General features: G+C 48.2%; 1 protein-coding gene across 1 annotated transcript in view; it reads right to left on the reverse strand.

Annotated features, from left to right (window-relative positions):
• Positions 1–19,867, reverse strand: part of Golm1 (golgi membrane protein 1) — a 39,643-nt gene extending 19,776 nt beyond the window's left edge. The window contains exons 1-3 of the mRNA XM_031359502.1: positions 19,737–19,867; positions 10,582–10,731; positions 9,367–9,546 (exon numbers count right to left, since the gene is read on the reverse strand). Coding sequence (XP_031215362.1) covers positions 9,367–9,546; positions 10,582–10,710 — 309 coding nt within the window. The 5' untranslated portion in view covers positions 10,711–10,731; positions 19,737–19,867. The remainder of the gene's footprint in view (positions 1–9,366; positions 9,547–10,581; positions 10,732–19,736) is intronic.
• Positions 19,868–25,736: the final 5,869 nt, after the last annotated feature.

Here is a 25,736-nt window from a genome sequence, read left to right on the forward strand (position 1 = left end):
AGGGTAAACTGAAACATCGAGGCCTGGCCATGTGACAGCCGCCATGATGGACTGGGCTTTAACTGTGAGCCAGCTAAGCACTTCTCCCCCTCTGTCACAGCCTGAGAAAGGCAACGGATCTACCCTGGGTTCTAAACCCTGAGAAACTGCAGACATCAATGTGTCAAAACCAACGTGTTGCTGGGGTGCTTCCCTTGTGGTGTTAGGTCAGGAAATGTAAAGAGAACTGTGGGCATGTCACGTGGGTCCCTGTGCTCCTTTAAAGAAGTATGCTCCCCCCCCCTCAGGCTCACAGGTTTGAATGCTTGGTCATTGGGAGTGACACTATCAGGAGGTATGGCCTTGCTGAAGGAAGTGTGTCACTAGAGGGTAGGCTTTGAAGTCTCAGGAGCTCAAAACCGTTCATTTCCTGCTGTCTGCTGATCTGGATACAGAACCCTGAGCTCCTTCTCCACACCGTGTCTGCCTGTACCTCAACCATGCTTCCCGCCATGATGAACATGGATGGACTGAACCTCTGAAACTGTAAGCCAGCTGCAACTGAATGTTTTCTTTTGTAAGAGTTTGTTGTGGTCACGGTGTCTCTTCACAGCAATAAAACCCTCACTTATAAGACAGACCCCATGTGATCAGCATGCATGCATGTCAAAGCTCATAGGTTTGGTGACAAACACGGGGAAACCAATGATGAACGAAGGATAGGAGGTGATGAGAGACAATTACAGCTCACCGAGGCAATCTTGGGTGCAGAGAGAACAAGCAACACCCAACCTCAAGGGCGAAGCCTTTTTACATCTGCCCACGGCACTGGGCAATGTGCACCCGAGGCACCCTTACTGCCAACAGCAAAGATCCACCTGCCTCTGCCTCCAGAATGCTGAGATTAAAGGCCTGTGGCAGCACACCCACCGGCAGGTATATTCTTACAGCAGCAGCAGAAGGACTAGGGCACAATCCTACCCAGAGGAAGAGAACAACGCACTTGTCTTGTTTGTTCAGCTACTAACCAGCAGAGCTAACCTCACATTGCAAGACACCAGCTTCTGTGTGGAAGGCTTCCACGGCATAATCCAAACTGTATTTAGGTCTTCGATCGAGCGGGCATCTGGGGGCTCTCCTGAGGCTAGTGTGGCCACTTGCAGAGACACTCCCTCAAGGGAAAAGAAGAACTGAGTGCAGGAGACACTCAATGAACACATACTCGACGTCATGTTGCTCCGTGGGCTGTCAATCACGTGAGTTAAATTACAAACCTGTCTGTGACTCTAAATCGAACCTGCAAATTGAGAATTTTGAGAAACCTAGCGAGACTGCAAGGTACCTGAATCGCCTGACAGACTTTTCCCCATAAAAACGTATCTGCAGTGGGTAATACAAACCTGCTTTTACTCTGCCACTCCCTCCTACAATCCTACCCCAATTCTCTCCTGTAGAATCTACCAAACTCCCACTTAATTGCAATGTGCTGGCTTTTTACCTCAGGCACTCCAAAAGCCACCTGACAGGGGAGGGCACTTTTCTCCCCTGCTCCCACCTGACTGGCCTATTTAACCTCAAGTCTGAATATACCCGGCCATCCAAGTCCCAGAGTACCCGTTCATACTCCTTCCAGGTTTGACACACCCTCTGGGAATGGCTCCTCCCTGCACTACAACAACCCCCTCTTCTCAGGACAGCCACCAGTAACCTGCCATCCCGTCTCACACACTTCTATCCCAGGTTCTTATCAAGTGAGGTTAAAAATGGAATGCTCTGCTTCACGGCACAACAGCCCTCCGGCCATGCACAGCTGTCTGGTGGAGGATGCACGCCATGGTCCTGCCTCAGTGTGTGCTTCAGGTACATTTTATCCAGCCTTCCTTCCTTCATTCAAAGTCTGAGAGGTTCAATTCCACTTTCCACAGTCATTCCTAGTAAGGTTTTTGTTTTTTTGGTTTTTTGGTTTTTTTTTTTTTCGAGATAGGGTTTCTCTGTATAGCCCTGGCTGTCCAGGAACTCACTCTGTAGACCAGGCTGGCCTCAGAAATCCGCCTGCCTCTGCCTCCCAAGTGCTGGGATTAAAGGCGTGTGCCACCACCACCTGACTCCTAGTAAGGTTTTGATACCAGCAAGATGCATTCACGTGGGTGAGTGGCTCCCCCACAGAAACAAACCCGTCTGGATCTCCTGTAAGTAACCCCAAGAAAACGCACTGGCTCCCCACGGTGGACCTGGTGGTGTCTTTGGGTTTGTTGCTAGTTCCCTATCTGCGGCAAGTAGACAAGCTTTCAGACACCCCAGGAATAGCGTCACTGGGGAGAAACCAGGAAGCTGACAGCACCTCAGTGCACCCTAGGGCGCTGTGCATGAGCATCACCCAGCCAGAGGCCCAGTCCTTCCTTCCACCTCCCCACTGCTCCTGATTTTGTGTGGTTAGGATGGAACCCAAGCTCCACCAGCAACTGTTCATCTGCGAGCTCCTCCTGTGCACAAAGCAAGGAACAGGCAGGCCTCTGCAGCTTCTTCCCCATGCCCTCACACCTCCCATTCAGTCCTTTCTCTCCTGAGAACTTAATTTCCATCACAGAGGAAATGCTCTCTAAGGATTTTCTTTGTGTGCTGCAAGGCAAATTAACACACACAAAAAGTAGAAGCGTCAAGGCAGACACACAGCTGCCAGGAACCAGCCAAGCAGAGGAGGCCACAGACAATGACAGAGGCTATTTCTGACTAAAGTTTGGCAAGCAAGCACAAGCAAAATGGCAGGAAGATGTGCATTTGTCCCGACAGGGCTACTGAGTAGTGAAGGATCTCTCTAGATTCTTCCTCTAGCTGGCCCAGACAGTAAATACCCTGCCCCTGTCCCATAGACCCAGGATGTCACCAGACCCCAAGTCAGCCTTCGGACAGCAACATAATAGAATGAACTCATCCAACCTTAGGCAAAGATGCAGAGCCACACAAGTGAATATTTACAGGCTTCTGTCACCAATTAAAAACCCCAAGCTCCGCTGCCTCTTACAACTTCAGAAACGTGTTTTAAGCAAGCAGAATGCAGGCTCATGCTTACGATCCTAACACTCCAGAGGCTGACTGGAGGACCACATCCCAAGTCTAAATATAAGTAAATTAATGACTAAAAACAAGTGAAGACAAATTTGTTTTATATGTACCCATAAATGCACCTGTTAAAGGAACATACAGAGTTGGGAAATCATGGCGTATGCCTCTAATCTCTAGTACTCAGGAATCCGAGGCAGGAAGATTGCTGTGAGTGTAGGAGCAGGCTGGGCCACAGAGTAAGCTTCAGGCTATCTCCAAAACATGAGGCTGCAGAGATGGTGAGCAGGAGATTGGGAGCAGATTTGCTGTGCAAATTCAGATCCCAACAGCCACATGACAGACCAGAGCCTAACTGACAAATCACAGGTCCAGGCTAGGAGAGACCCTGCCTCTAAGGCAAAGCAGAGGACAGCAACAGAGGAGGCCACACCAAGCACTCCTGTGGCATGTGCATTTTACACACACACACACACACACACACACACACACACACACACACACACACACACTTTTAAGAAAAACAAAACTCCACTAACAAATGAGGGCTGCTGGCCTCGGGCAATGGTATGACCCTCCTACAGCCGAGGCTGATTCTATCAGACCCCGCCTTGCCAGATAGCCACTCCTCTCTGCCCACCTCCTGCTAATTGCCACGCCTCTCTCCAAATTCCAGTTATGGCGGAAATCCCGCCTCCAGAGGCTGAAGATGAAGCTGCTGATTGGGCCAAGTTGCTGACGAACTTGGGGGAGGGGTTTTGCTTTACCTATCTACCTGTTGGCTTGTAACAAGGAGAATGAATGCAATGAATGATGGCGAGCGGAAAGCACACCATGTGTTGGTCTAATTTTTTCAAACCTTTCCCGCATTTCCGGTACCCTTAATTTTAGGCCCTGATCCCCATTCCAGATGACCCATTCGTATGAGTAACTGCAGGCAGCCACACAATGGGAAAGGATAAACTCTCTGGGATGGCCCTTTGTTCCGGTGGATCTGGCAGACATATGCATAAGTCTTCCTCTTGGCTGGATGTGAGTTCCTGGCACCTGGTCAGTGGAAGGAAGTCAGGCAGGTGTGTGCGAAAGATGAACAAGTTCTGCCACTGCAACCAAGTGAGCGCTCAGGTGACAGGTGCAGTTAATGGACTTATGGCCAAGTCTCCGATGACTGTCAGCAACTCCAGGCCACACAGGTATAGGAAAAACAAACTGCTCCCAACAAAGCAGGTTCTACAGGGACTTAACCACCACTTCAAAGTAACCTGAGATGCGGGACCAAAACCAAGGTGTACCTGTGTCAAATGCAGAGCTTTGCTTTCCGAACAGTCCCAAGTGGGCGGCCACAACACAGGCTGGAGCCTGTACTGGTGCCTGGCCCTTAGATATGGAGGGTGAGCCAGCCCGACAACTTGTGAGACTAAAGTTACTGTGATTGCTGATGATTCCGAGTAAATACAGATTTTATCCCAGGTGTGTCCTTGTGATGACTGAGACAATAGAATTTTATGATTGAGAATAAAAGAGATGCCTTAGGAAATTCCATATTTTACAAAGACATGAATCTGTAGAGAGATGCACTGAAAGGCCTGGACTACATAGACACTGCTTGAAACATTTACACCCAGTCAGCTTGAAGATGGTGGCTCACTATGGGGAATGACCGGCCACTGTGGAGAATGGAGACCCTCTGTGGGGAATGGAGACCCACTGTGGGAGAACCTCGGGTGTTGAGATAATAGGCAGGTACGTGCCATCAAGTCAAATTTGAAGCTCTCACCTTCAATAAATTCTCGAGTTTGGAGGCTTTTGGTTTAGGGTGTTCAACTGGGAAAATCTATGCAAATATCCATATATGTAATTTAGACATTCAAGACTGAAACTCTTCTAGTCTCAAGCATTTTAGAGAAGGGTCACTCAGCCAGAACTATTCAAAGATCACGGAGTCTCTGGGATATGGCCTCAAGTTCTCAAGACAGGGAACCCAAGTTGGTCAGTTGCCTTTCAAAGATCCAAATTTGCTCTCAGGACATGGCCACCTATGTACGTGAGTGACGGCAATGTGGAAGAGATCATCCATGGAAGAAGGATTAGTCAAGCGTGTCAGTGGCACTAGCCATCATATACCCGATTATCTCCCAATACGCCACCCAATCAGCCAGCTCGGATTTGTCCCTCCCACCCTTCATACTCCCTTATACCGTTCTGTGTGCTGACTCCTGCATTAACTCCACATCTCATATGGGAAAAGACTTCTGCATCTAAAAATTATGACCATCCAAATATTCGAGAGGGTCTCCTCTTCCTTCAAAACCAAACGTAAGTTACCTAGAACATGGAGTCATGGACTTCCTTCCACTCATTCGGTAACTAAACCCTTGAGCTTCTCATTAAGTGTCAGCTAACATCATGAAAGACCCTAAAGGGTCTGAGGAACTGTCATGGTTTGTCTATGCTTGGCCCAGGGAGTGGCACTATTTGGAGGTGTGGCCTTGTTGGAGTGGGCATGGCACCGTGGGTGTGGGCTTAAGACACTCATCTTAGCTGCATGGAAATCAGAATCCCGCTAGCAGCCTTCAGATGAAGATGTAGAACTCTCAGCTCCTCCTGCACCATGCCTGCCTGGATGCTGCCCTGCTCCCGCCTTGATGATAATGGACTGAACCTCTGAACCTGTAAGCCAGCCAATTAAATGTTGACCTTATAAGAGCTGCCTTGGTCATGGTGTCTGTTCACAGCAGTAAAACCCTGACTAAGACAGGAACTAAATAGTTCTACTTAGACAGGAACAGTGAGGAGAGAACAAAAATATCACCAGGAACTAAGGGCCAACAGATGTGACATTGAGGGGGCTTTGGGACAACATGACAGCTCATAAAAATAGGTTTCATGGGGCTGGAGAGCAGTCAGTGCTCTCAGATACGACCTAGAGTTCTATTCCCAGTATGCCCATGGTGGCTCACAGCCATCTGAACTCCAATTCCAGGAACCAGACAACTTCTCTAACCTCTGTGGACACCAGCCATGCAAGAGGCACACATACAAACAGAACAAAATAGCGCTTAGAAAAATAGGTTTCTGATATAATCTAGCCAGTCAGCATCTGGATTTCTCCCTGAATCTTCCAGGCTCCTTTGGCCATAATTTACAAGGACAAAGTTTACCTTACACGTCAGTGCAAACATTTATATACACTCGTTTTTTTTTTTTTTTTAACTGAAACAATGGATTCATAAAACAAATTTAACACATATAACTCTCGATTATTTTTCATTTCCTGAATGTGGGCAGAATGTAATAAATTCTGTCACAGCTTGATAGTGGACCTAGACTGGACTTGGAGAAACTCCACAAGCATTGAAAACTCCAAGAGCCCCAGGAGGAGGGCAGAGCAGCTCACTACAGCCCTCCATCAACAGAGGGAAACTGAGAGCAAGGAAAGTCACCTCTGTGAGGAGTGCCTGATCAAACATCAGCTTAGCAAGGGTGTGGCCTTGGCAAGGAAAGAACTAGATGTGCCCTCGGTGAGGAACTCAAAGGACACAAGGAGAAAGACTGAGGCCTGAGCAAACACCGGAAACATGAATGTAGATGTGTACGAGCTGGAAGGCTGGTATTCAAGCTCACAGCACCAGCTTTAGAGGCAAGAGAGAAAGACAGGAGACTGAGAGGGAACAGGTACAACCCAACTCTAGAAATGATTATGACCTTTATATAGTACCTGGGTGCCAGGCACGGTACTTTGTGCACATCTTGTGGGTGCTAAAGTCATGCTTTCAGTTTTAGTTAATGTGCTTAAGAGATCTATAAGACAAACATGAAATGCCTCTGACCTGTGAGCCCCACTTGCCCAAGGACAGATCATTCCTGGACTGCTGGGGGCTGTTGGTCACATAACAAGCCATGCGTTTTCACTTTTGTAAACCAGGTTGGTTGCTCCAACGGCATAGGATGTGCTTGATCACACAGAGCCGGGAGGTACATCAGGAGGTATGCTCATCCCGGTCGGATGAAGTCCGGAAACACTTAGCTCTGTGGGTTTTGCCTTTATAAGCACCAGACTGGTGTGATTTGCAGCCTTTCTCTGGGAATCGGAGGTATGGACCTGGCCGGTGTCCAATCCCTGGTCAGTACTTAATAAAGCTTGGTTCAAATTTGGCTTAAAAATTATGGTAGTGGTCTCATTCTTGCCCAGGGAGATTAACAACCTGTAATCCCACCATTTGGGAAGCAGAGGCGGTAGGACACAGAGTTCTCAGGTGGCCTGGGATATAAAGACCCCCGTCTAACAGTATAGATAACATTTGGGTGGAGCCCACGCATGTGATATTAGTGTTGGGTCCTCCATATACAAAGCTTCTCAGGTGGTACCTCGTATCTCCTCAATGCCCTGGTCCATGTCACCGAATCCTGAACAAGCTGGTTTCAGTGCAAAGGACCCCAAGATACAACCTTATTCAAATTCTGGGCAGGGCAGCAATCTGGGTGAAAGGCATACAGTGAACATTAAGGTTCTAAGCTGCCATAACTTCCACCAATCCCAGCAAGTGTGAATAAATATAGTTTAGTTCAGGGGCTTGAAAGATGGCTCAGCAATTAAGATCAGTGGCTGCTCCTACAGGGGACCTGACTTCAGTTTCCAACACATACATGGCAGCTCACAACCATCTGTACCCCCAGCTCCAGGGCATCTAGTGCCCTCTTTGGGCCTCTGGGCATACCAGGCACATACTTGGAGCACTTACATGCAGGAAAAAACACTCATACACATAAAATAAAATATGAAAATCTTAAAATAAAAAATAGTTTAGTTCAACATTTTTGTCAACTCATTTAAAGGAATCTTAGATCTAGTCAAACTGACTTTTACCTTTTTGTTTTGTTTTGTTTTTGTTTTTTGTTTTTGTTTGTTTGTTTGTTACACAGGGTTTCTCTGTGTAGCCCTGGCTGTCCAGGAACTCACTCTGTAGACCAGGCTGGCCTCAAACTCAGGAATCTGCCTGCCTCTGCCTCCCAAGTGCTAGGATTATTAGTATATCTAAGTACACTGTAGCTGTCTTCAGACACCCCAGGAGAGGGCGTCAGATCTTGTTATGGATGGTTGTGAGCCACCATGTGGTTGCTGGGATTTGAACTCCAGACCTTCGGAAGAGCAGTCGGTGCTCTTACCCACTGAGCCATCTCTCCACTGGCTTTTACTTTTAAATCATTCGCACAGAGCAGGGAAGAGAAGAGGTGGGTTTGAGGATAGCCTGGTCTGTGAAGCTAGTTCCAGGACAGCTAGGGCTACACAGAGAAACCCAGCCCCGAAAAACAAACAAATGAACAAAAACAACAACAAAACCCTACTCAGTTAGGAAAAGTCAAAACGCTGAGAAGACAGGACCTGGCTGCCACCTTCATAGATGCCATGCCACACACACTTGATCTCACACTGCAACCTCTGGGTCAGCTGACAGGACTCTCATTGCTATGACATGACTTGAGAACCTAGACAAAATTGGGGACACAGGAATGTGGGGACAATCTTCTAGAAATGAGTCTCTGAGCCCTGATGCCCAAAGAGTCTGGGACAATGCATGTATTGTTTTAAGTTCTCCTCCGTGAGTTCTCAAAGGACCCCACCATGGGCATAAACAGCAGAGAATCTGATGGGCCGACTGATAACCCAGCAGCTGAACAGCAAGCTGTGAGACTCTCCGGGAAGCCGGTGCTGGCCAAGGGCATCTCACTGTTCATTGCCCACTCTGCTGGGGAAACACTTGGGGCCGCTTGTACTTCAGGATCAAGGTTTTCCAGATTTTAGCATATGTACACGCACCTGACTCATTCATACCTCACCTAAAAATACGGCATCCAGAGTGTCCCTAAATCCACAACTGTATGAGTCAGGTGCTTAAAAAGTTTCAGAATGTGGCACACCTCAGATACCAGCTATCAGATGGGGTACCCAGCCGTTCAGGCGAAAAAGGAAGGAGAGTAAGCACGTCCTGGGACCCACCCAGGGATCTGCTTGACCCTGGAACACAATTCCCAAAACTTCAGCCCAAGTCCGCTTCCCTACCAACTCATGCCAGTGAATACTGCAGTCACTGGACATATTTGACAACTTAATTTCAATTAGTCAAAATTAAATTGAGCCACAGTTAGGCATTCAACAGCCTCACATGGCTGGTGGCTACTGCACTCCTGAGGACAGACTGACAACTAACCACTGCACTAGCCTGCTCACACCTCTATGCCACGGCATGAGGCTACATACAGATGGATACAGACAGGTAGGAGGTATCGCTCCTCAGGAGAGGGCAATGGGGAGATGGTTGGCCTTGCCTTCTCGTCCTGGTGTAACCTGTTGACGTTCTCCATCTGGAAGCTGTGGCTAGACTGGATCCTGTCGAGTTGCTCTCTCTGCTTCTGCAGCTCGCCCTGGAACTCATTCTTCTTCAGCTCTACGGCACCCCTCTCTGCAGCTGCCCTGCGGACCCGGCCTTCCAGCTCTTCGATGCGTGTCTAGAAGGAAGCCACAGCCATGAAGATCCAAGGCGCTAGCTGAGACACTGCCAGCTCCCTCATCCAAGGCGTCACAGGACCAAAGCTTGTGGCCCAGCGGGGAACAGACAAGGGAAGGGGTGGTGGATGGAAGGTTACCCGGAGGACACAGGGGCAGGGGAACTTGCTAAAATACTTTCGTTGGACACATGCGAGAGACTGTCACTGTTCCATGTCTTAGATAGGGTTCCCATTGCTATAATAAACACCACAGCTAAAAGCAACCTGGGGAGGAAAGGGTTGATTTGGCTGAACCATCCTGGTCACAGCCCATCTTTGAGGGAAGCTAGGGCAGGAACTCACACTGGCAGGAGCCTGGAGGCAGGAACTGAAGCAGAGACCATGGAGGAGCACTGCTTACTGATTTGCTCCTGCTTATTTGTTCAACCCGCTTTCTTTCTGTAACTGCCCAGGGGTGTCATGCTCTGTCCTGTCAATATCTGCACCACCCCACACTGGGATTGGCTCACTCACATCAGTCACTAACAAATGTCCACAGGCTTGCCCACAGGCCCGTATTATGGAAGCATTTTCTCAACCCCTTCTCATGGATGACTCTTTAGAACAAAACCAAACCAAGCAGCAATAAGAAACCCAACCAGGGTGGCATGGCCTCATTTACAATTGGCCGTAATATGTGGGAAACCTAAAATTACCACCCACGTGGCCCTTGGTTTCTTCAGTGGACTGACGAACAGGATTGGACAGTGTCCGTCCAGTTCACCTCTGCCAGCCAACATTCCAGTCTGCCCTAAACACTCAACGGGGAAGCAGAGTGAGGTATGATGTGCAACTCAGTAGTCACAGAGTCCGAAGTACTGGGCTAGAGGGAGGGACCCACCTGGGGGAGGGGGTTGGTGTGGAGAGCTAAATACCATTAGCACATGCTGTTGGAACCCAAGGTACTGGCTGACAATAAACAGGGAACCCATGGCACCGTCCCCCAGAGGCTCTGAACATTTAGTGGTGTTCATACACTCTAAAGAAACAGAATACCTGGAGTTCCACGCTTCTGGAGCTAGCAATCCAGTAGTTGAAGCCGAGCACAATGACACAGGCCACCAGGGCGGCCAGGATAAGGGGTGGAGACTTCATGCTGCGACGCCCATTCCCCAATCCTATCATCTTAGAACCAGGGCTGAGAACCTGCCAAATAAAAACACACTTAGAGTTTCCAGACTAAGGCTAGCATCCCCGACACAGACCACAGCCATCTTCAGTATCTACAGGAAGGCAACTATGTGAGCATATGAGCTCTCATCTCTCTCTCTCTCTCTCTCTCTCTCTCTCTCTCTCTCTCTCTCACACACACACACACACACATACACACACACACACACACACACACACACACACACGTAACCATTTATGAAGAGGATAAACCAGAGCCTGAAGCCAAAGGTCTAGGTGCCTGAGTGGTGAGAGCCAGCTCTCAGGGATGAGGCATGTGGACTGGCATCACCCAGGGACCCAGACACGATAAGCTGGAATCCTCTGCATGGAACCATATCCCTTCAACCCAACTGCTTTCTGTGTAGTGGGCATAGCTTAGCCTTCCTATCTCCAGTATCATTTGAGATTGCTCATGCTTGCAAACAGGAATAGCAAACCTCGTTTCCATATCACGTGAGGTCTTCCAACATTTTTCAGGGTTCCCAGAGAGTGCTTTAAGTTGGCCCTAGGAAAGGGAAGCTTTGGCCATCTGCCCTCACAGATGACAGAATAGTTGTCATCCCAGATGACAGAATAGCTGTCAGTCACCCCAGTACAGCCTTCCGAAGTGGAGCAATGCCATGCTGGAAGTGTAGGAGTGTGAGCAGTTCCGTGTCCATCACAAGTGAGAGGGACAGGGATGGGAGGCACACGTCAGTCAGGCTAAGATGGGGTAGGACCCACGAGAGCCTGAAAAAAAAAACCCATGAAACCAGGAGCCAAAATAAGCCTTTCCTTAAGTCGATTCCATCAGGAGCTTTGGTTGCAGGGACAGGAAAGTGACTCATCCCAAGGGACAGGTCGGTGACAAACCCCACGTCTTTTCTACTGCACAGTGTCCTGCTGGCTATTCTCTTTCGAGTCCACTGAGTGCTGTGGCAGAGCTGACAGACAACACTAGAGCATGGTTGTGAGTGTGACCTCAGAGAAAAGAACTCCTCGGTGTGACCCAGAGCGTGACTGCGTAGAAAGGTTTGCAAACCACAAAGCCGGGGACGACCAGCCTGCTGATGGGAGAAAGGATGACTTCAGGTAGGAAAGCAGCTATTTGGGAGGGCCAACATGGGCTGGCAAGGCCACACAGCTGGGTGACTGAAGGACAGAAATGGAGAGATGTGGCCAAGATGGATGAGGGCTATAGCTTTTCTTCCCCCACTGTAGACTTAATCAAACTCTAAACCACCTAAACCTTGTAAACCTCCCTGCTCCGGGCTCTCCCGCAGTAAACGCAAGAGCCATTAGTGTTTAAAAGTCTTTGGTGGTGGGAGTGGGAGAATGGGTCTACTGTGTAGACCAGGCTAGCATCAAGAGAACAGATCTACTGTATAGACCAGGCTGACCTAGAGCTCCCAAGCCTCCAGTCCCGGCCCACACAACTAAATAAAACTCTCCACAAAACAGAAAAGCCATGAAAAACCTCTGTGGATTTTCAACTACTGACTTACTGTGTTTTAAAAAAACAATAACCAGCTGGTTAAAACCAATACTTGCTTAAAAGATAATTTTGCTTGTTTTTTAAAGACAGGGTCACACTCTGTAGCGTAGGCTGGCTTTGAATCCTCTGTCATCCTCCTGCTGCAGCCTCCCCAGTGCTGAGATTACAGGCATCAGTAGCCACTATGCTATGATGAAATTTTTTCTCCTTTGTTTTAGAAATAGAAAGGCTCCTGAGCATGTAGCTCAATGGTAGCCTGGGTTTAGCACCAGCAAGGCCCTGCCCTGGGTTAGGGACTCAGCACCCAGAGGGTGGTAAATAGAGATCTTCCATGGTATCTTTTGTTGGTTGTTGCTTTTTTTTGGTTTGTTTATTATTGCTGTTGCTTGGACAGGGTCTCTCTATGTAGTGCAGGCTGTCCTAGAAATTGATCTGTAGACCAGCCTGTCCTCAAACTCAGAGAGATCCACCTGCCCTTGCCTCCCAAGTAGTAGCCTTAAAAGTATATGACACCACATCTGGCCAGGTGTAATGAGGGAGAGACAGAGACAGAAAGACAGAGACAGAGAGAGATTGAGAGAGAGAGAGAAACAGAGACAGAGAGAGATTGAGAGAGAGAGACAGAGAGAGAGAGAGAGAGAGAAAGAGAGAGAGAGAGAGAGAGGATAGTAGATAGCCTATCAAATTCACTGGCACTTTCTAAAAATTTTCCTTTTTTAGGCCAAGTGGTAGAGGTGTATGTCTTTATTCACAGCCCTTGGAAGGCAGAGGCAGGGGGATCTCTGGTAATTCAAGGCCAGCCTGATCTACAGAACAGAGCAAATTCCAGGACAACCAAGTCTACACAGAGAACCCCTGCCTCAAAAAAGAATTTTTTTTTTTGTTTTTCCTTTCGCACAGAATTTTTAATCATGTAGCCAAATACATGTGAGTCATCAGATGAGAGGGGTCTGGATAGCCATGCTTGCCGGACAGTATTTTGTCAGCTTGACACAAGCTCTGGCCATCTGGGAAGAGAAGCCAATTGAGAACAATGCCTCCTTCAGATTGGCCCATGCAAGGCTCTGGGACATTTTCTTGATTAGTGATTGATGTGGGAGCTCCTCAGCTCAGCTCAGCTCAGCTCAGCTCACTGTGGGCTGTACCACCTTTAGGCTTGTATCAAAAAGCAAACTGAGCAGGTCATGGAAAGCAAGCCAGTAAGCAGTGTTCCGACCCGGTCTCAGCTTCAGTTCCTGCTGTGGCTTCCGTCAGGGATGAACTGTAACGTGTAAGTCAAATAAAACCTCTCACCAAGCTGCTCTTGGCTGTGGTGCTGTGGTGTTATCACACAGGCAAAAACCTGCCTAGGGAACAAAGTCGCCAAACAGTTCTCGGCCACACCTCCGTCCCGCCCACAGGATGGGCTCCACCCACACCCAGCCTGCCAACTGGAGAGCACTTAGTTCAAAAGCCACAACATGAGCATGAGCGATCCTGCACAGCACCCAGGTCTGGGAAGGCCATGGTCATCACCCTGCTTTTGAGTTTAAAAACACTGAGCCTGGTCTCAAGCTGTTCCCGAATCAGAGATCAGCAAACTATGACCCACAGCTGGACTTTTCTGTAAACAGCTTTACTGATAAGGCTATCTTCCATAACTGCTTTCCAGCTACAAGACGGAAATGAACACTAAAATCAGACACCTCTGAATAGGACCATAGAGGGGTTTAATCATTAACGATCTTTAAACGCAGTCAAAAACTTCCTCTAATGGAGACTTAAGGTCAGGTCCACGAAGTCTGGTTAACTTCCTTTATAAACTCACCAGGAAGTACAGAGGCTACCTTCCTCTCACTTCCTCCTTCCCCAATTGTAAACACTGTTCTTCCCCAAATTCTGGCTGTTTCTAGTTTCTAGAAATGCTACAAAAAAAAAAAAAAAAAAAAAAAGAAATGACTACGCAACTGGACATGGTGGGACATGCCTGTTACCCCAGCTCTCAGGAGGATGAGGAAGGATTGTGAATTCTAGGCTAGCCTAAGCTACCCAGGAGTCTCTTTCACAAAACAAAACAGCCCCCACTCTGTATCCATGAGAAAGTTTTAATAAGCACAGTATTGACCTTTACTGGCATACTAGTCCCTTCATGCCAGAAGCCCTAGTGGATACCCGCTTCTAGGGACGATTCAATCCCTATCATGAATGACTTAGTGTCTGCAAACAGTCTATGCTGCTCACAACACCCACAGGGCTAATGCTCAGTCCTCCAAGGACCCTGTGCTATTTAGAAAAGGACAAAATCAATCAATAAATAAAAAAGCAAAACCCAAACCCAAAAAGCCTTTGTGCATACCTGGTGCCCTCAGAGGTCAGAGAGGGCATCAGATCCCCTAGAACTGCAGTTAAGGGTGGTTGTGAGCCAACATGCAGTGCTGGACACCAAACCCAGGCCCTCTCTGCAAAAGCAACAAGAACTCATTTTTGTTGTTGTTGTTGTTTTTTCGAGACAGGGTTTCTCTGTGTAGCCCTGGCTGTCCTGGAACTCATTCTGTAGACCAGGCTGACCTCGAACTCAGAAATCCACCTGTCTCTGCCTCCCAACTGCTGGGATTAAAGGCGTGCGCCACCACTGCCCGGCTGCAACAAGTCCTCTTAATGGCTGAGCCATCTCTCCCGACTTAGGTTAACAGTTCTTTAGTGTGGTCACTGGGGCCAGCATTAGAACTATTGAAAGTGTAAAGTTTCTGACTCAAGGTAAACCCATGAGATTCCAGGATTCTGGCCACAAGCAGACATGGAGCCCAGAGACATTAAGGAAGGCTGGAGGCTACACCTGCTCCTGTTAGCTCCCTTCAGATGGGGTCAGCATGGAATCTGGTTAGCCACCTGAGAAAGTGACCCATTAATCTTTGGGGACTATTTCTAGTTCTCTGCCATTTGGGAGTTGAGGTTTGGTTCATTTTCCGAGCTCTTTCCTGGCCGCCTGGCTTTCTTCCAGAGTTACCACCCCCACTCCTCTGTACAGAGCAGACTGTCCTCCCACCCCCAGCTACATGGGCAGGCTTTCTGTTCGCTTCTTGAGGAAGAAACGAAAAACGTGACATGGCTCTGTTTAAAGCAGCTGTGTAGTCTAAGGCTCGTCTCTTGTCTTGATCAGACTGCACACGTGCAGGCAAGGCTAACGGGCTCATCAGAATGAACCCGGAGCAGCCCCCGACATCAGCAAAAGCAAAGCAGGAGGGTGGGGGTGGGGCAGGGGTCACAAGCATAGGAAAAAACCTAGTAACCTAGTAGCATGTCTGCCGTCTCAATACCAGCATCAGGAGGAGACCGTTCTGCTGCCGGGAACACCAGACAAATCAATTATTTGACTAGTAATAAAAATCCTGTCCCTGCAAGAAGTCAGCAAGGCAACCATTTTAAACACTGGTCACAGTCGATGAGCCATCTTGAAGCCTTTGCCTCCCAAGTTAAATTCCCCAAGGACTGCAGCCCTGGCCAGTACCGTAGGGAGAAATCACCCAGCTGAGCTTACCAACACAGAGAAATCACTAGCAGGAGTAAATCAGTGCTAACTAACCTAGGGGGAAAAAAATCACCAGTGTATGAACTGTAGGGCGAAAAGTTACAGAGCAGCCAATGGAGAAGGTTCCAGGTTTTGCTGGGGAAAACAAACAAACAACATAAAAAAACTCTAAAACATCCAGTGCATGAATATATTTTCCTATATTATAAATAGAAAATGCATAAAAGCAAGGACACAGAGAAGTTCTATGACCTAGGACAGTTCCCCCCCCCCATTTTCCTAATTTCACTCTCCCTTGATGAACATGTTTTTAATATAAAAGCAAAATGGTAAAAACATATACAACGGAAGAGAGAGAGTCTGAGACTCCAGCAGCCTTAAAGCTGCATTCCGACGGGCAGTGGTGGCGCACACCTTTAATCCCAGCACTTGGGAGGCAGAGGCAGGTGGATTTCTGAGTTCCAGGACAGCCAGGGCTACACAGAGAAACACTGTCTGGGGGGTGGGGTGAGGGGGAGCTGCATTCCATAGCATTTTATGGTTTCCTTGTTTAATACAGCTATTGTGTTGTGTGCATCATGAAGTAGAAAAGCTGCCCCTGCTAGAGGCTGCCACCTAAAGAACAAAGTAGTTGAGAAAAGTCTCCACCCCAGAGAGACAGAGAAATTGTGCCATCATCGTCCACTTGCTCCGGTCCAAAGATTTATTTATTTTTATACATAAGTACACTGTAGCTGTCTTCAGACAGCACCAGAAGAGGGCGTCAGATCTCATTACAAGTGGTTGTGAGCCACCATGTGGTTGCTGGGATTTGAACTCAGGACCTTCGGAAGAGCAGTCAGTGCTCTTACCCGCTGAGCCATCTCGCCAGCCCTTGGCCTGCTTTCTTTTCCCACACAGAACCACCTGCTCAGGGATAGCCCCCTCCCATAGTGGGTGGGGCCTTCCCACATCAATCTTGCCTACAGCCCAATCAGATGAAAGTGTTTCTCAATTGAGCGTCCCTCTTCCCAGATGACCCTAGCTTGTATACAGTGGACCAAAACTAACAAGCACCACTGGGGTCTGTTGTCTGAGCAGCTGTGACGCCTAAAGAGAGACTATCAAGGAAAACATTCACCTTCAAGCGAAGATTTAACCACAGAACTAAGAGAAAATGCTCCCACCTGGCCTCGTGGGGATCAGATGTAAAACAGCAGAGGACCAGCTGTCTCCTTTGGGCACCAGCATCCCAGAGGGTACGGGAAGAAAAACATTGTCATCCAGCCGCAGGGGAGCCAGGCACATCATGAGCATGGTGTTATATTCACATACAGTGCATGTGAAGCATCCAAACTTCATTTGCTTCCCACCAAGTGTATTATAAGGCCATAAAATCCCGACAGAATTAATACAGGTGGGAGCTAAAAATCTGCATGCTTCCTGTCAGATAGTCACTGGTGTGCCTGAGGGGATGGGGGTTTGGCCAATATCACTGATCCCACTATCTATCCCAAGCACAGTTTGGTACACGGGCAGATTGTAACTACAGGAACAGCAAGCCTTCAGCACAGGCCCAAATGAAACCCGCATAAGCCACACAAAAAAATAGAACGGGCAAGGCACAGGCTCTGAACACAAGTTGCACTAAGTAAAAACCGTGTGTGATAGAAGCAGACCAGACAGGAAATGTACCCGGAATTAAGAGGAAGGTCTGAGGCATGCCCTTACCTTCTCTGACATACCAGCAACCACAGTTAAAGTACAAATTCTTCAGAAGTACCATCCATGGCATCCACATAGAGGGTACTAACATGCAGAGGGGGATGCAGGGGGATGCAGGCTTTGGGAATGAAGGGAACGATCAGAGAAAGGATGCAAACAGCAGACCACAGCTACGCCAGCTGTGACAGTCTTTAAAGATGCATGGGTCAGGCTCTCAGGGGTCAGCACCCCCCAAAGCATGAGACTGGATCAGGAAACACCCTAAAACTTCAGGCTAAGTCTCACCAATAACTTCAAAAACCTGGAAAGCAAAACTGCCTAGGGTCCCTTGAGAATATTTTTAGGTGTGAAACTGTCAACGGATTTTTAAAGTGTTCAATACCTCTCGCAGTTTCTAAGATTAAAGCTAAAGCCTGTGTGTGTCTGTGTGTGTACTATGCTTGTACATGTTGACATGCAAACACATGATGCCTCCGTGACCAGCATCTTCCCCTAGGGCTTTCTGTCTTGCAGTGAACCTGGACGTCACTGATTCAGCTGGCCAGACACTCCGGGGCTTCTGTCCCCCCAGCTGGGGTCACAAGTCGGAGTATCACACCTGGCTCCTTCAGAATGCAGGGGAGTGAACTCACACTCCACACGGGGCCTTGGCAGTAAAGGAAAAGCATGCTAGGCCCATTCTGCCTGCCTTTATTGTTTTCTTTTCCCAACCTAGAAATGCTTTAAAAAAGAAATTATGGGATGGCATTTTTCAGTTAGGTCTTAAAGTACACCAATCTTTAAAAAAAAAATTTTTTAAGAGAAAAATAAAAAAAAGGCAAGCATGTAAAGATGTAAAGGGAAGAGCAGTCTCTCACAACCTTGCTCCCTTCCCCTCAGCTCCCCAGGACTTCAGGGCTACTCTGCAGGACCAGGTTTCCTGCAAGCCCCCTCCTCCTCCCCTCCAAGTGCCTCAGAGCGGCCTATTCCCACGTTCAGTCTTTACCACTGGGGTACTTTCACAGGACACTGGCAGGCCCTCCCTGCTGGAAGTGACTGTGAAACACAAAGAGCTCACTGCTCTTTGTGACCTACCCCTAAAAGCAAACAAATGTGAATCCTTCCCATCCCCCACCAGGAACCAGGCTAGTCACCAGTAATTAAAAAGCAGATGGACTTCAAGGTTTAACAACAATAAATTCGGCCACAGTTTGTCCCATCCCATCACCCCCGCCCCAGCCCCAGGCTGCCATGCAAACAACATTTCTTCCATTTTTTTTTTTTTTTTTTTTTACAAAACTCATTCATTTAAATGTGCAAAATTGTACAAATGTGAAAAAATGTGCAGAATGTAATAATCGTTCCTTAAGAGAGAGAATTAGGCTTAAAACCCAACATATTTTCTTAACATTTCCTAAGAATTCCATTTACTATCCACCAACACTTTCAGGTGCTGACTTCGGCTTTCTATTTGCAAAGGAAAATGACTCTTGCCAGTAGCTGGGACTTGGCTGAACTCCTCTCTAAGATGGGTAGCAATAGCCGGGACGCCCAATGGCAAGGCTTGTGGCTCTCCAAGCCTCCAGCCCTCACCTTCGGAAATACAACTGTCCAAGTGACCCAAGCGATGGCCATTCATACCATGCTCAATCAGCAAACTGGTGTGCACTTCACTCCCGCTCCTAAAGAATGAATGTCCCTCAGTGTGTGAAAAAAAAAGTGTAAGGCCCTGAGAGCCCTAACCAGACAAAGAAAGCCTCAAGCCTTGAAAGTCAAAAAAAAAAAAAAGTTAGCACACTTTGAGATGATACCTGGAAGAAGCTAGCTCACACATACTGACTTTCCTGACCTCACTATTCGTAAATTGCTAGAAAGAACTCTTCAAAACTGGGTTGTTTCCCGACCTTGTTTTACATTTTCAAAATAACCTTTAACACTTTTAAATACAGTGTAGAAAAGAGTATCAAATCCCAGCGACTGCTTCCAGAACAGAGCAAAAGTTGTTCGGGTGGTCCACCCAGGCAAGGAGCATCCTAGAAAGCCGACTGCCGGTGGCTGGCGACAGACCTTGGACCCGGGGGACTCAGGGACCACTTTGCAGGGTCTGCCGGGGCGGGACGAGGGCAGGAGGAGGGGGAAAGAAAGGGAGGAGAGGACCAGAGGCAAGACAGTCGGAGGAGAGGGGAAGAGGGAGGACGAGGAGGGAGGGACGGAGAAGCGAGGTAGGCGAGGGGAGGAGGAGGCGGCCGAGAAGCGAGGAGCGGTAGCAGAGTCGCGGGCGGCGGCCGCGCTGCATCCCACGGGAGAGCTCACCTGCGGGGCAGCGAGACGCTCGGTCGGCTCGTCCGCGCGGTCTCCTCCGAGGACGCCCCGGGCGGGCAGGCGGGCGGGCGGGCACTTCCGGCGGAGCCGCAGCCCTAGCCCCGGCCCCTCGGCACCGCCCTCCTCCGCCTGCTCTCCGCCCCACAGTCCTCCCTGCCCGCCACAAAGCAAACGGTGACCCCTGAGGTGGCCGTGAAGCAGGATTTTGTCTTTCGGGACAGCTCTCACTATGTAGCCCAGGCTGGTCAGGAGCTCTCTGTATGGACCAGGATGGTCTCGAACTCATGGAGCCCTTCCGATCTCTGTCTCCGAATTCTTAACTCTGGCGGCATTTACCGATCGTTGGTTATTGCCATGCACGGTCCTAAATTCTGACCCTGAACACTGGTGTCAATCACGCGTTTTAAGCCTCCCTTTCTTAACACGTGGCTAGGGCTAGCAACAGTTGAAGAAGAATCTCTCTTTCAAGGCTTCCCCATTTTCCTCTCTAGGTAAGGAAGCCTGATCTACACTGAGCATTTCCTGAATAAACTCTAAACAATAAACACTTGAGCAGTGACTGGAGTCACACCTGTAATCCCAATGCTGAGATGGAAAATGTTCTAGGTTTTGTTTTTCCAAGAGACAACTTGTGGTTGGTTGACTGAGAACGCCCCCCATTACCTGACACATTAGAATTTTTGCTTTCTGCTTAATGAACTGCTTAAGAAGGATTAGGAGGCGTGGCCTTGTTGAGGTAGGCGTGTCCCTAGGGGTGAGCTTTGAGGTTTCACAAGCCAATGCCAGGTTTAGTCTTCCCAACCCTCTGCTTTGTGGTTGAAGATAAGATGTGAGATATACAGCACCAACAAATGCCTGCCTACTGAAGCGCTCCCCACCATGATGGTCATGGGCTCACCCTCTGAAACTAAGTCCAATTAAGTCCTTTCTTCTATAAGTTGTCTTGGTGATAGGATCTCCTCACAGCAAAAGAACGGTGACTAAGACAAACTTTTCTAGACAGGATTCTCAGAGCATAGGGAAGTTGTTAAGGACACTCCTACCCAGGGGGTTATAATTAGAAAAACGCCAAGATCTGTGTGGGTGGAGCTTTCCAGGGTGCTCTCCCTTCGGAAGGGTTCTTGGCCACCGAAACAATACAGATACGTGTCAGTGCCGTTGGCTGCATGCCAGAACCAAATTTTAAGACCCTGTTATTGTACATTGTACAGTATGGTTGCAGGGCATAGAGAAATTAAAGGGACTGAGCAGGAAGCCCTCCAACTGGTTTCTATAGTGCTATAAGGCACAATGCAGGCTGCCGAAGGAGAATTGTCACCTCAGGCTAGGCTGGGGACTCTGTGTGCCATGCTGTCAGTATTTCAGGCAAGATGCCGTCGTCGTCACACCATAGTGCACACACAGATTGTTCTGGACACCTCCAGCAACTTTCCCATTGGCTGGAAGTTACAAGAAGGAATCTGATACTTCATTTTCAAAGATGCTTTGAGGCAACTTAAGTCCAGCTACAAATGAACAGGAAATAGATCCCTGCTAAACCTGCAAAGCCCTGCCTCTAAGAGGTTTAAAGTGGGGTAAAAGGGGCTGGAGAGATGGCTCAGTGGTTAAGAGCATTGACTACTCTTCCAGAGGTCCTGAGTTCAGTTCCCAGCAACCACATGGTGGCTCACAACCATCCATAATGGGATCTGATGCCCTGTTCTAGTGTGTCTAAAGACAGCTACAGTGTGCTCATATACATAAAATAAATAAATAAATCTTTAAAACAATAAAATAAAAAAAATGGGGTGAGAGGGTACAGATGAATCCCCATGGGGTTTGTTGAGTGAAAGACATAGAATATGAAACCAGAATAACCTGTAAGATTGTGCCTCTGTTATTATTCACAAAGCAGGGTGCCTCGCTTGTTAGTTTGTAAGATAGTCTGTGCTCAATCAGTGGGCCTGCCACGCAAGGCAGACTCCCAACTGCAAATCTGCAAAATAAACTGCTTGGATTTCAATAATCTTTATCTCGACACTCTTATGATGAAGTGAGAATCATTGTTCCTCACACAAAAACCAGAGCCCAGGTGAGAAAGCTACTACCATTGTTAAACACTGTACTGGCTGGTTTTGTGTACCAATTTGACACAGGCTGGAGTTATCACAGAGAAGGGAGCTTCAGTTGGGGAAGTGCCTCCATGAGATCCAGCTGTGGGGCATTTTCCCCATTAGTGATCAAGGGGGTAGGGCCCCTTGTGGGTGGTGCCATTCCTGGGCTGGAAGTCTTGGGTTCTATAAGAGAGCAGGCTGAACAAGCCAGGGGAAGCAAGCCAGTAAGGAACATCCCTCCATGGCCTCTGCATCAGCTCCTGCTTCCTGACCTGCTTGAGTTCCAATCCTGACTTCCTCTGGTGATCAACAGCAATGTGGAAGTGTAAGCTGAATAAACCCTTTCCTCCCAACTTGCTTCTTGGTCATGATGTTTGTGCAGGAATAAAAACCCTGACTAAGACAAACACATACACTGCACTTGTCAAATGGCCTCATGACTATACCTGCTCACATAGAAGTAACTGCCATCAGCCACCCCCTTCAGGGATTGTCACTGCAGATGTTTATATTTGGTGAAGATGCTGGCCAGACTGTTGCTGTACCACAATGGTCCAATCATTAGGAAGAAATCACCATTCAAGGGATGCTCTGGAAAGGCGAGTGGAAAACTGTGGGAGCTAGAGGAAGGGGCAGACATAGGACACTGTCCTCAGAGCGGAGTGGCCATTACATCTTCACTGGGGCAGCTGTGAAGACTTGACTGTGGATTAACATTACCTCATAGAGGAGGAAGCCCTCTGTTGCTGAGATAGCAACCATGCCTTCCTTCTTATATTCCCCTTACTTTGGTTGTAATTCTGCCCAAGCTGAATAGTGCCTCAGGAGATTCTAGAGCACATAGCCTGGAGAAAGTCAGCCGAGATGGGGACTCCATTCTTATGCAGCTATGGGAATGGCATCATCCACACTAACCCACCCACCTGGGAGGGAGCTTGCTACGTTGTTTCTCCAAGTAAGACTCTGAAAGAAAACTGACTTATCCTCCCCCACCAGCTGTCAAGCTCTTCAGCCAAGGGGTGAGGACTGATGTATCACTCCTCCTCCGTTCTCCTTGGACTGATGACCAGGTCGATCGATCATGTGCAGGCTGTCACAGATGCTGTGAGTTAGAGTACAGTGACCTCCTCGGACCAGGAAAACTGTTTGCCCTCAACCCTTCCCCAACCCTTGATCCTTAGACTCTGCCCACTCTTAAGAGTCTTGGGGGAGGGGTGTGATATAGACGTCCCACTTACGGCCAAGTGCTACCCGATACTTATTCTCTGTGCTTTAACCAGTTATGGGACTCTGTATTCAACATTATCCATTGCACAAAGATGATTCTAGATGCTTCCCTGGTGAGGTTAATTCAGTGACTCTCTTGCTGTGCCCAGGTATGTGTGACGAGGTGTTGAGACATTTGGTAGAGCTCGTTTTGTCTTTATTGAGAACCATGCCTTTTCTAGTATTGCTGAGGGTTTTGTTTGTTTTGTTTTGTTTCTTTGATTTGACAAAACTTAGAATTTATAACTGTAGATGTTTCTATTGTTTGCATGCGTTTCAGCCTGTGTAAGCATTGCTCTGAAGTTCCCTCTCATGCCCCTTTCTCCTTTGTCTTCGTCCCAGCATCCGAGTGCAGCTGGTTGCCAGATGTGTTGGAGTTTTGTCTTCACAGTCCTGGTCTGTCAGCCAAAGCAACATCTTTCCCAAGTTGAAGGACAGGTGCTCTCTCAGCTTTCTCTTTCCTGGCTTAACACCATTGTCTTAGTTAATGTTTTACTGCTGTGAACAGACACCATGAGCAAGACAACTCTTATAAGGACAACATTTAATTGGGCTGCTTACAGGTTCAGAGGTTCAGTCCATCATCATCAAAGAGGGAGCATGGCAGCATCCAGGCAGGCACGGTGCAGGAGGAGCTGAGAGTTCTACATCTTCACTTGTAGGCTGCTAAGAAAAGACTTAATTCTAGGCAGCTAGGACTAGGGTCTTAAAGCCTACGCCCACAGTGACACACCTATTCCAACAAGGCCACATCTCCTAATAGTTCCACTCCCTGGACTAAGCAAATACAAACAGTCACACACATCACTACAACTTAACATCTTAAAAAAGCACAGTTTCTGTTTTAGTTTGGTTTTTGGTTTTTTGAGACTGTTTCACTGTGTAGTTCTGGCTGATATGGAACTCACTATGTAGACCAGGCTGGCTTTGACTAAAGTCCTGGGACTAAGGTGTGCGCCAAGGTGGACATTAGGGTGTCCAGCCCCAAACAACACATTTCTGTGCAGTTCTGTAGGTTGGAAATGTCACAAGGTTAAACTAAAATCCAGTCATCTGCAGGGCTGGCTCTTTTTCTGGGCAGTGGGGAGGAGCTATGGCCCAGGCTTCTCAGCTTGTAATGGCTGCACACATTCCATATTGGATCTGCAACATAGCGTCTTCTAACCCTGCTTCCACAGTTCTGCGTTTTGTCGAGAAGAGGGCATGGTCACCATCAGGGCTCCTGTGCTTATGTTGGCCTCACTTGGATACACCAGAATTACTCCCTGCTACTAACTATGACTGTTCAACTTAAGACTTGCAAAGTCCCTTCAAGTCAGGCAAGGAAGCAGTAGCAGGTCCCAGGACACACACAGCTTTGAGAGCACATTTTCTGCCTACCACAGACCCATACCTTCAAATGGTCCATTAGTCTGTCCCTAGAACATACACAAGGACTGACAGGTATGTCTGTGTGCTCATTGAAAAGACCACATCCTCTCTCCTGTCTCCACGCGACATCTGTGGGTCTGGTTCCTATTTACTCCAAAGCCCGGATCTTCGATTTTGGCCTCAAAGCCAGAGCTGAGAGTGTGCTAGAACCATACTTAATGCACAGCAGAGAAACGAATGAGCAGCTCTAATCAGGAGAGCACCCTCCGGCAGAGCCCAGGACTCGCTTAGACTCTAAAGGAAGATTCCAGTGGGAAGAATCTGACTTATGTGCCTAGCACAGGAAATTTCTCTAGTCTCTGTAGAGAAAAGTAGCCACTAACCGTCATAAAGACTCCACACTGAGGGACCTTTGCAATGACACTAGGGTGCCCTTAAAACCAGAAAGGAAGCCGGCAGACAAAAGTAAATAAGCAAATATGCTCCATTTTGTCACGAGAGATTCAGAGAAATCAAGAAGGCTCAAAGGACCAAGTAGCACAGATCTGCCCTATGAAGAGAGACAGCATGGGCTATGCTTAGAGCTACAAACCTAGCTGAAGGAGAAGTCTGAACAGCAAGAGTTTGAATGTGAACACTCGAGGTTCGGCTCTCAAGAACCATCTGAAAGACTGCAGCGCTGAAGGCTGCTTCCATGCAGCAGTGGGCAGAGGTGGGGGTCCCGCCCAGTGATCGATCATGAAGGGTCTGACTTGGTGGGGGTCCCAGCCAGTGATCGATCATGAAGGGTCTGACTTGGTTAATACACTGAGGTAATGCAGCAGTGTGCAGAGGTGGGGGTCCCGCCCAGTGATCGATCATAAAGGATCTGACTTGGTTAATACACTGAGGTAATGCAGCAGTGCGCAGAGGTGGGGGTCCCGCCCAGTGATCGATCATGAAGGGTCTGACTTGGTCAGTGAGTTACACTGGTGGGCTCTTGATTAGATAGTGTTATTGGGAGGTAATGGAAGATTTAGGAAGTAGTTCACTGGGGTATGCCTTTAAAGGTTCTGTCTGGTCCCTGGTCCGGTAGTTCTGTCTTCTGTCAGCAAGAGGTGGGCAACTCTTATCATCCCCTCCTCCCCTAATGTTTGTTGGCATTTCTTCTATGCTCTGCCCAACAGTTAGCTAGCAGCAGTCAGGTAGGCCTGGCTAGCTATTAAAACACTGTTTGGCCTCTTCCCCCTCGCTCTGACTCTGACTGTGCCCCTTTTCTCTC

This window comes from Mastomys coucha, unplaced genomic scaffold, assembly GCF_008632895.1.
Source record: "Mastomys coucha isolate ucsf_1 unplaced genomic scaffold, UCSF_Mcou_1 pScaffold7, whole genome shotgun sequence".
Classification (NCBI taxonomy): domain Eukaryota; kingdom Metazoa; phylum Chordata; class Mammalia; order Rodentia; family Muridae; genus Mastomys; species Mastomys coucha.